At 40.2% G+C, this 11,000-nt stretch overlaps 1 protein-coding gene across 1 annotated transcript; it reads right to left on the bottom strand.

Moving 5' to 3' along the window:
* Nucleotides 1-4: 4 nt before the first annotated feature.
* Nucleotides 5-8,589, bottom strand: TRAPPC1 (trafficking protein particle complex subunit 1; the record flags this gene model as incomplete). Its single annotated transcript, XM_066571430.1, has 4 exons — nucleotides 7,378-8,589; nucleotides 6,261-6,331; nucleotides 3,728-3,866; nucleotides 5-43 (listed from the first exon to the last, which is right to left on the bottom strand). Coding segments are annotated over exons 1-4 (348 nt in total), but the record flags the coding sequence as incomplete, so codon positions are not given.
* Between the last annotated feature and the right edge of the window lie 2,411 nt (nucleotides 8,590-11,000).

Genomic DNA, 11,000 nt, shown 5'->3' with positions numbered 1-11,000 from the left:
GGGGCGGGCACAGCGGATTCTTCACCACCAGCTCCACAAAAAGCTGCGGAAAAAAAAGAGAAATTTCATCAAAATCAACTCAGTTTGGGGCAAAATCCACAAATTTGGGGAAAATCCCATAAAATCCCACGATTTTGGGGGAAAAAATCCCATAAAACCGCTTTTTTTGGGGAAAAAATCCAATTTTTTTTGGGGAAAAATCCCATTAAAATTCAGTTATTTTGGGAAAAAAATCCGATTATTTTGGGGGAAAAAAATCTCATTTTTAGGGGGAAAAATCTCATTAAAATCCCTTTTTTTGGGGAAAAAAATCCAATTTTTGGGGGGAAAATCCCATGAAAATCCATTTATTTGGGGCAAAAAATTCCATTATTTTGGGGGAAAAAGTTCCATTTTTAGGGGAAAAAATCCCATTAAAATCCATTATTTTGGGGTGAAAAAATCCGATTTTTAGGGGGAAAATCCCATTCAAATCCCTTTTTTTTGGGAAAAAATCCCATAAAATCCCACAATTTTGGGGGAAAAAAATCCCATTAAAATTCAGTTATTTTGGGGAAAAAATCCGATTATTTTGGGGGAAAAAAATCTCATTTTTGGGGGAAAAAATCCCATTAAAATCCCATTATTTTGGGGAAAAAACCCCATTTTTAGGGGGAAAAAAATCCCATTAAAATCCCGTTATTTTGGGGGAAAAATCCCATTCAAATCCCTTTTTTTGGGGGGAAAAATTCCATTTTTAGGGGGAAAAAAATCCCATTAAAATCCTGTTATTTTGGGAAAAAATCCCATGATTTGGGGAAAAAAAAATCCCATTTTTAGAGGGAAAAATCTCATTAAAATCCCATTATTTTGGGGAAAAATCCTGGAAAATTGAGGAAAAAATCCCAATAAATCCCATTATTTTGGGGGGGGCAAAAATCCCATAAAATCCCTTTTTTTTGGGAAAAAAAATCCCATTTTTAAGGGAAAAATCCCATTCAAATCCCTTTTTTTGGGGAAAAAATCCCATTTTTAGGGGGAAAACTCTCATTAAAATCCTGTTATTTTGGGAAAAAAAATCCCATTTTTAGGAGGAAAAATCCCATAAAATCCATTTATTTTGGGGAAAAAATCCCATTATTTTGGGGAAAAAAATCCCATTTTAGGGGAAAAAAATCCCATTAAAATTCCGTTATTTTTGTGGAAAAATCCCTGAATTTTGGGGAAAAAAATCTCATTAAAATCCCTTTTTTTTGGGGAAAAAATCCCATTTTTAGGAGGAAAACCCCCATGAAAATCCCGTTATTTTTTTGGGGAAAATCCCATTAAAATCCCTTTTTTTGGGGGAAAAAATCCCATTAAAATCCCATTATTTTGGGGAAAAAACCCCATTTTTAGGGGGAAAAAAATCCCATTAAAATCCCGTTATTTTGGGGGAAAAATCCCATTCAAATCCCTTTTTTTGGGGGGAAAAATTCCATTTTTAAGGGAAAAAATCCCATTAAAATCCTGTTATTTTTGGGGGGAAAATCCCATGATTTGGGGAAAAAAAAATCCCATTTTTAGAGAGAAAAATCTCATTAAAATCCCATTATTTTGGGGAAAAATCCTGGAAAATTGAGGAAAAAATCCCAATAAATCCCATTATTTTGGGGGGGGCAAAAATCCCATAAACATCCCTTTTGTTTTTGGGAAAAAAAATCCCATTTTTAAGGCAAAAATCCCATTCAAATCCCTTTTTTTTGGGGAAAAAATCCCGTTTTTAGGAGGAAAACCCCCATGAAAATCCCGTTATTTTTGGGGGGAAAATCCCATTAAAATCCCTTTTTTTGGGGGGAAAAAAATCCCATTTTTAAGGGAAAAATCCCATGAAAATCCCATGATTTTGGGGAAAAAAATCCCATTTTTAGGGGGAAAAAAATCCCATTAAAATCCCATTATTTTGGGGGAAAATCCCATTCAAATCCCGTTATTTTGGGGGCAAAATTCCCATTTTTAGGGGCAAAAATCCCATTTTTAAGGCAAAAATCCCATTTTTTTTTCCATTTAAAAATCCCAATTAATTCAGGACCAACCCCGTCCGTGCTCGCTTTAACCCTTGCAGTGCCACGGCTGCCTTTAACCCTTGCAGTGCCCTGGGTCCAGTTTAACCCTTGCATTGCCGTAGCTTTGGTTGATTCCGTTTAACCCTTACGTTGCCATCGCTTTGGTTTAACCCTTGCATTGCCGTAGATGCCCTTTAACCCTTACGTTGCCATCGCTTTGTTTAACCCTTGCGTTGCCATAGATTCTGTTTCTTTGCTTTAACCCTTACGTTGCCGTAGCTTTGGATTACTCACTTTAACCCTTACATGGCCATAGATTAGGTTTATTCCCTTTAACCCTTACACTGCCATAGGTTCCCTTTAAGCCTTCATTGCCGTATATTCAGTTTAACCCTTACATTGCCGTAGATTCAGTTTAACCCTTACATTGCCATAGATTTGGTTGATTCGGTTTAACCCTTACATTGCCGTAGATTTGGTTGATTTGTTTTAACCGTTACATTGCCACAGATTCCCTTTAACCCTTACGTTACCATAGCCTTGTTTTAACCCTTACGTTGCCGTAGATTCGGTTTATTCCCTTTAACCCTTGCATTGCCGTAGCTTTGGTTGATTTGCTTTAACCCTTCCGTTACCGTAGCCTTGTTTTAACCCTTGCATTGCCATAGATTGTTTTAACCCTTACATTGCTGTATATTCAGTTTAACCCTTACATTGCCATTGATTGTTTTAAACCCTTACGTTGCCGTAGATTCAGTTTATTTGTTTTAACCCTTACATTGCCGTAGCTTTGGTTGATTTGCTTTAACCCTTCCGTTACCGTAGCCTTGTTTTAACCCTTGCATTGCCATAGATTGTTTTAACCCTTACATTGCCCTGGATGCAGTTTAACCCTTGCATTGCCATTGATTCGGTTTATTCCCTTTAACCCTTACATTGCCCTGGATTCCCTTTAACCCTTACATTGCCATAGCTTTGGTTGATTCAGTTTAACCCTTACATTGCCATTGATTCGTTTAACCCTTACATTGCCGTAGATGCGCTTTAACCCTTACATTGCCGTAGATTCCATTTATTTGTTTTAACCCTCACGTTGCCATAGCTTTGGTTTATTCCCTTTAACCCTTACATTGCCGTAGATTCGGTTTATTTGGTTTAACCCTTACGTGGCCGTAGCTTTGGTTGATTTGTTTTAACCCTTACGTTGCCATAGCTTTGCTTTAACCCTCACATTGCCATAGATTAGGTTTTTTTTCACTTTAACCCTTACGTTGCCATAAATTTGGTTTATTCCGTTTAACCCTTACATTGCCATAGTTTTGTTTAACCCTCACATCGCCATAGCTTTGGTTTATTCCCTTTAACCCTTACACTGCCATGGCTTTGTTTAACCCTTACGTTGCCGTAGATTCGGTTCATTTGGTTTAACCCTTACATTGCCGTAGCTTTGGTTGATTTGCTTTAACCCTCACGTTGCCATAGCTTTGTTTTAACCCTCACATTGCCATAGATTCCCTTTAACCCTTACATTGCCATGGCTTTGTTTAACCCTTACATTGCCGTAGATCTGGTTTAACCCTTCCGTTACCGTAGCCTTGTTTTAACCCTTACATTGCCGTAGATTGTTTTAACCCTTCCGTTACCGTAGCCTTGTTTTAACCCTCCCGTTGCCGTAGGTTCGGTTGATTCAGTTTAACCCTTACGTTGCCGTAGATCTGCTGCAGGGCCTCGCGGGCGCTGGCCACGCCCAGGTCGGTGTTGAGCACCAGGCGCAGCCCCGAGGGCGTCTCCAGGTAATGGAGCCGATATTTGCTGGTGTGGAAGGACACGAACCCGTCCCGCCCGCGCCCAGCTAAGGAAATGCCCCCAAATTCCAGGAAATGCCCCCAAATTCCCAGAAATTCCCAGAAATTCCCGAATTTCCCAAGCCCTGGGAACCTTTGGCGGCCGCGCAGGGACCGAAATCGCCGTGAAAATCGGAGCCAATTGGAGCAAAATCGCCCCCAAATCCTCTCAAATCCACTCAAAATTCCACCCCTTAAAAATTCCCAAAGTTTCCCCCAAATCCCCTCCGAACTCCCCCCAAAAATTCCTGAAAATGCCCCAAAATTCCCCCCAAAATCTCCCCCAAATCCCCTCCAAAATTCCCCCCAAAATTCCCCCCAAAATCTCCCCAAATCCCCTCGAAAATTCCCCAAAATTCCCCCAAATATCCCAAATTTTCCCCAAATTCCCAAAATTCCAAATCCCCCAAATCGCCCCCAAATCCCCCAAAAATTCCTGAAAATTCCCCAAAATTTCCCCTCAAAATCTCCCCCAAACCATTCAAAATCCTCCAAACTGCCCCCAAAATCCCCCCAAATATCCCAAATTTTCCCAAAATTCCCAAATCCCCCAAACCTCCCCAAAATCCCCCCCAAAAAAATTCCCAATCATTCCAGCAATTTCCAAAGTTTCCCCCAAAATCCCCTCGAAATCCCAAAAATTCCTGAAAATTCCCCAAAATTTCCCCAAAATTGCTCCCAAAATCTCCCCCAAACCATTGAAAATCCCCCAAAATTCTCCAAAATTTCCCCCAAAATCTCCCCCAAAATCCCTCCAAACTCCCCCCAAAATCCCCCCAAATATCCCAAATTTTCCCCAAATTCCCCGAATTCCAAATCCACCAAAATTCCTGAAACTTCCCCCAAATTCCTCCCAAAATCTCAAAAATCTCCCCCAAAATCTCTCCAGGTTTTCCAGGACCCCCAAATTCCCAAAAATTCCCCAAAATTCCCCAAAATTCCCCCAAAATTCCCAAAATTCCCCCAAATCCCCTTGAAAATTCCCTCAAATTCCTCCAAATTGCCCCCAAATCCCCAAAATTCCAAATGCCCCCAAATTCCCTCCAAACTCCCCCCAAAAATTATAAAAAAATTCCCAAAATTCCCCCAAAATTCCCCCCAAATTCCCTCCAAATTCTCCTAAAAATTCCTGAAAATTCCCCAAAATTCCCCCCAAAATCTCCCCCAAACCTCCCCAAAAATCCCCCAAAATTCCCCCAAATTTCCCAAAGTTCCCAAACCTCCCCAAATCCCACCAAAATTCCCGAAATTTCCCCAAAATTCCCCCCAATAATTCCAGAAATTCCCAAATCCCCTCAAACTCTCCCCAAATTCACTCAAAATTCTGAAAAAAAATCCCCAAAATTCCCCAAAATTCCCAAATCCCCCAAAATTCCCCTCACCCCCCCCCCAAAAAAAATTTTAAAATCCCCAAAAATTCCAAATAAATTCCCCCCCCAAAATCCCAAAAAATTCCTCCAAAATTTGGGGATTTATAGGGAATTTTTTTGGGATTTTTGGGGGATTTTCAGGGAATTTTTTGGGGATTTTTGGGGGGATTTTCAGGGAATTTTTTGATATTTTCTGGGGGATTTTCAGGGAATTTTTTGGGATTTTTTGGGGATTTTCAGGGATTTTTTTGGGAATTTTTTTGGGATTTTTGGGGGATTATCAGTGAATTTTTGGGGATTTTCAGGGAATTTTTTGAGAATTTTTTGGGGATTTTTTGGGAATTTTTGGGGGATTTTTTTGGGATTTTCGGGGAATTTTTTTAGGATTTTTAGGGAATTTTTGGGGGATTTATTGGGAATTTTCAGGGAATTTTTGGGGATTTTTGGGGGATTTTTGGGGATTTTCAGGGAATTTTTTGAGAATTTTTGGGGGATTTTTGGGGATTTTTTGGGATTTTTTTTGGAATTTTTTTGGAATTTTTTGGGGATTTTTGGGGGATTTTCAGGGATTTTTTTGGGAATTTTTTTTGGGATTTTAGGGAATTTTTTGGTGATTTTCAGGGAATTTTGGGGGGATTTTTTGGGGGAATTTTTGGGGGATTTTTTGGGGATTTTCGAGGAATTTTTTAGGATTTTTAGGGAATTTTTTTGGGATTTATTGGGAATTTTCAGGGAATTTTTGGGGATTTTAGGGGGATTTTTTTGGGATTTTCAGGGAATTTTTTGAGAATTTTTGGGGGATTTTTGGGGAGTTTTTTTAGGATTTTTAGGGTATTTTTGGGGGATTTTAGGGGAATTTTTTTGGGATTTTTTGGGAATTTTTTTGGGATTTTTGGGAGGATTTTTGGGGGATTTTTTGGGGTTTTTTTGGGGATTTTCAGGGGATTTTTTTGGGATTTTTTGGGGGATTTTTGGGGGATTTTTGGGGGTTTTTGGGCTCCCAAAATGAAGTTTTTGGATACATGTCCGTGGGACTCATCTTGGCCACGAAGGAGCGGAGCGAGAAGAGCATCCCAAACATCAGCTTGAACTCCTGCAACGGCAGAAAATCGGGAATTTTTTGGAAATTTTGGGATTTTTTGGGAATTCAGGGATTTTTTGGAAATTTTGGGATTTTTGGGGATTTTTTGGGGATTTTTTTCGGGAATTTTTGGGGCATTTTGCCCCAAATCCCAAAAAAATCCCCTCCAAACTCCCCCCAAAATTCCCCAAAAAATCTCAGAAAAATTCCTAAAAAAATCCCCAAAATCCTCTGAAACTCCCCCAAAATTCCCCCCAAAATTCCCCCAAAAAATCCCCCAAAAATCCCTCAAAACTCCCCAAAAATCCAATTTTTCCCAAAAAAATCCCTCCAAAAATCCACATAAAATCCCAAAAAATCCCTCAAAAATCCCATAAATATCCCTCAAAAATCCCATAAAAATCCCATAAAAATCCCCCAAAAATCCAAAATAAACCCACAAAAAATCCCCAAAAATGCCAAAAAATTTAAAAAAAATCCCAATAAAATCCCCAAAAATCCCCAAAAAATCCCCCAAAAAATCCAATTAAAATTCCCAAAAAATGCCCCAAAAATTCAAATTAAATCCCCAAAAAATCCCCAAAAAATCCCCAAAAAATCCAAAATAAATCCCCAAAAAATGCCCCCAAAAATCCAAATAAAATTCCCCTAAAATCCCCAAAAATTCAAAATAAATCCCCCAAAATTCAAATTAAATCCCATAAAAATCCCATAAAAATCCCATAAAAATCCCCCAAAAATCCAAAATAAACCCACAAAAAAATCCCCAAAAATGCCAAAAAATTCCCAAGAAATCCCTCAAAAATCCAAATTAAATCCCCAAAAATCCCTCAAAAACCCCCCCAAAATCCCCAAAAAATCTAAATTAAATCCCCAAAAATCCCCCAAAAATTCAAAATAAATCCTCAAAAATTCAAATGAAACCCCCAAAAAATCCCAATTAAATCCCCCGAAAAGCCCCCAAACCCCCCTAAAAATTCCCCCCAAATTCCCCAATTTTGGAATTCTCCCAATTTTGCCCAATTTTGCCCAAATTTGCCCAAATTTGGGATTTTCACCTCCTCCTGGGGGATGCCCGGGCCCCTCCTGCGGTGCCATTCGCTGTAGAAGAGGCAGCGCCCCCCGCGGTCGAAGATGTAAAGGTTGTGAATGGTCATGGGGAAATCACCCAAAAATGACCCAAAAATGACCCAAAATCCCCAAAATCCTCCCCAAAAATGGGGGGAAACGGAGAAAAATCTGCAGGAAAAACGAGGAAAAAATTTGGGGTGAAAAGGTCCCAAAAATATCCGGGAATGGGGGGGAAACCTGTGGGGAAAAGGGGAAAAAAATTGGATTAAATTCGGATTTTTGAGCCTAGAAATTCCCCAAATTTTTCTGAAATATTCCCAAAAAAATCACAAAAAAATTCCTAAAAAATTCCCCAAAAAACTTGGGAATGGGGAGAAATTCCTGTGGGAAAAGGGAAAAAATTGGAATTAAATTCTGAATTTTAAAGCAGAAATTCCCCAAATTACCCCAAAAATTACCCCGAAAATTCCTCAAAAATAAAAAAAAAAATCCCCAAAAATTCCCAAAAAATTTGGGGTGAAAAGGTCCCAAAAAATCTGGGAATGGGGGGGAAAACCTGTGGGGAAAGGGAAAAAATTGGAATTAAATTCTGAATTTTAAAGCAGAAATTCCCCAAATTACCCCAAAAATTACCCTGAAAATTCCTCAAAAATTCCCAAAAATTCCTAAAAAATCAGAAAAAATGGAGGAAAAATTTGGGGTGAAAAGGTTAAAAAATATCCGGGAATGGGGGGGAAAAACCTGTGGGGAAAAGGGGAAAAAATTGGATTAAATTCGGATTTTTGAGCCTAGAAATTCCTAAAATTTTCCCTAAAAATTCACAAAAAATTCCAAAAAATTCCCCAAAAATTCCCAAAAAATTTGGGGTGAAAAGGTCCCAAAAATCTGGGAATGGGGGGGAAAACCTGTGAGGAAAAGGGGAAAAAATTGGAATTAAATTCTGAATTTTAAAGCAGAAATGCCCCAAAATTACCCCAAAAATTCACCAAAAATTCCCAAAAATTCCTTTTAAAAAAATCAGAAAAAAGGAGGAAAAAATTTGGGGTGAAAAGGTCCCAAAAATATCCGGGAATGGGGGGGGGAAACCTGTGGGGAAAAGGGAAAAATTGGAATTAAAATCTGAATTTTAAAGCAGAAATTCCCCAAAATTACCCCAAAAATTCTCTAAAAATTCCCTAAAAAATCACAAAAAAATGCACAAAAATTCCACAAAAATTCCCAAAAAATTCACAAATATTCTCAAAAAATTTGGGAATGGGGAGAAATTCCTGTGGGAAAAAAATTGGAATTAAATTCAGAATTTTAAAGCGAAAATTTCCAAAAATTCCCCCAAAAATTCACAAAAATTCCCAAAAAATTCCCTAAAAAAATAACAAAAAAATTCACAAAAGTTCAAAAAAAAAATCCCAAAATTTTGGGATCCCAAAAGAATTTGGGAATGGGGAGAAATTTGAATTAAATTCTGAATTTTAAAGCAAAAATTCCTAAAAATTCCCAAAATATTCCCCAAAAATTCAGAAAAAATTCCAAAAAAAAAATCCTAAAAAATTCCTAAAAATTTCGGGATCCCAAAAATTTTGGGAATGGGGAGAAATTCCTTTGGGAAAAGGGAAAAAATTGGAATTAAATTCTGAATTTTAAAGGGAAAATTCCCAAAAAATTCCTAAAAAATTCCCCAAAAATTTCCCCAAAAAATTAAGGAAAAAAATCCCCAAAAATTCCCAAAAAATTTGGGATTAAAAAAAAAAAAAATTGGGGGGGGAAAATCCCAAAATTTTGGGAATTGGGGGGGGGAAATTCCAGAGGGTCCCAAAATTCACCCTGAGGCTCCCAGTACGGACCAGTATAAACCAGTATGGACCAGTATGGACCAGTATGGACCAGTATGGACCAGTATAAACCAGTATGGACCAGTATGGACCAGTATGGACTGGTGTGACCAATATGGACCAGTATAAACCAGTATAGACCAGTATAGACCTGGATAAGCAGGACAGACCAGTATAAACCAGTATAAACCAGTATAAACCAGTGCTCCCAGTGCTCCCAGTCAGTCCCAGTATCCCCTCCAGTCCCTCCCAGTATAAACCAGTGCCCCCAGTATAACCAGTCCCAGTAACCCCCAGCATTCCCAGTATAAACCAGTCCCTCCCAGTATAACCAGTATCCATGCTCCCAGTAAATCCCAGTAACTCCCAGTGCTCCCAGTATAAACCAGTGCTCCCAGTATAAACCAGTGCTCCCAGTATAAACCAGTCCCAGTGCTCCCAGTATAAACCAGTCCCAGTGCTCCCAGTATAAACCAATCCCAGTGCTCCCAGTATAAACCAGTCCCAGTGCTCCCAGTATAAACCAGTATCCCCCAGTGCTCCCAGTATAAACCAGTCCCAGTAACCCCCGGCATTCCCAGTCCCTCCCAGTATAAACCAGTATAAACCGGAGCTCCCAGTAAGATCCAGTATCCCCCCAGTGCTCCCAGTCCTTCCCAGTAGAACCAATCCCAGTGCTCCCAGTATAAACCAGTGCTCCCAGTATGGACCAGTCCCAGTGCTCCCAGTATAAACCAGTGCTCCCAGTACAACCAGTCTCAGCATTCCCAGTATAAACCAGTGCTCCCAGTACAACCAGTCCCAGCATTCCCAGTATAAACCAGTGCTCCCAGTATGGACCAGTCCCAGTGCTCCCAGTATAAACCAGTGCTCCCAGTATGGACCAGTCCCAGTGCTCCCAGTATAAACCAGTATAAACCGGAGCTCCCAGTATGGACCAGTCCCAGTGCTCCCAGTATGGACCAGTCCCAGTGCTCCCAGTATAAACCAGTCCCAGCCATTCCAGTATCCCCCAGTGCTCCCAGTACCAGCAATCCCAGTACGGCTCCCAGTCCATCCCAGTATAAACCAGTCCCTCCCAGTCCCTCCCAGCTCCCCCCAGTTCCCCCCAGTCCCCCCCAGTCCCTTCCCAGTTCCCCCCAGTCCCTCCCAGTTTCTCTCTCGCCTCTTTTCCCGCCGCCTTCACTTCCGCCCTCCCAGCCGCTCTCCGTGACGTCACTTCCGCTTTCCGCCCAACCCCAACATGGCGGCGGCACCAGACCCGCCCCAAGAAGGGGGCGTGGCCACTCCATATAAGGATAATTCCCATATAAGGAGCGAAGGGGCGCGGCCATGCCTTGTATGGTTTGATTGACAGTTCCGCCGGGTGGGCGTGGCCAGAAGACCGAAAAATCCCGCAAAAATCCCCGAAATCACCGAAAAATCCCGCAAAAATCCCCAAAATCCCGCAAATCCCGAAAGATTAAAAAAAAATCAATCCCGCAAATCCCCCAAATCCCTAAAAATCCCTAAAAATCCCCAAAAATCCCCCCAGAAATCGCCTAAATCGCAAAAAAAAATCCCAAAAATTCAAAATAAATCCCAAAAAATCCCAAAAAATCCCCCCAAAATCACCAGTCCCCAAAAATCCCCCCAAATCCCCAAAATCCTCCAAAAATTCCCCCCAAAAAATCACCAAAAAATCCCCCCAAAAAAGTCAAAATCCCCAAAGCCCCCAAATCCTGAAAGATTAAAAAAAAAGAAATCCCACAAATCCCCAAAATGCCTAAAAATCCCCTAAA

The sequence above is a fragment of the Molothrus aeneus genome, unplaced genomic scaffold (genome assembly GCF_037042795.1).
Source record: "Molothrus aeneus isolate 106 unplaced genomic scaffold, BPBGC_Maene_1.0 scaffold_508, whole genome shotgun sequence".
In the NCBI taxonomy this organism is placed as follows: Eukaryota; Metazoa; Chordata; class Aves; order Passeriformes; family Icteridae; genus Molothrus; species Molothrus aeneus.
This window is presented reverse-complemented; position numbering and strand designations above follow the sequence as displayed.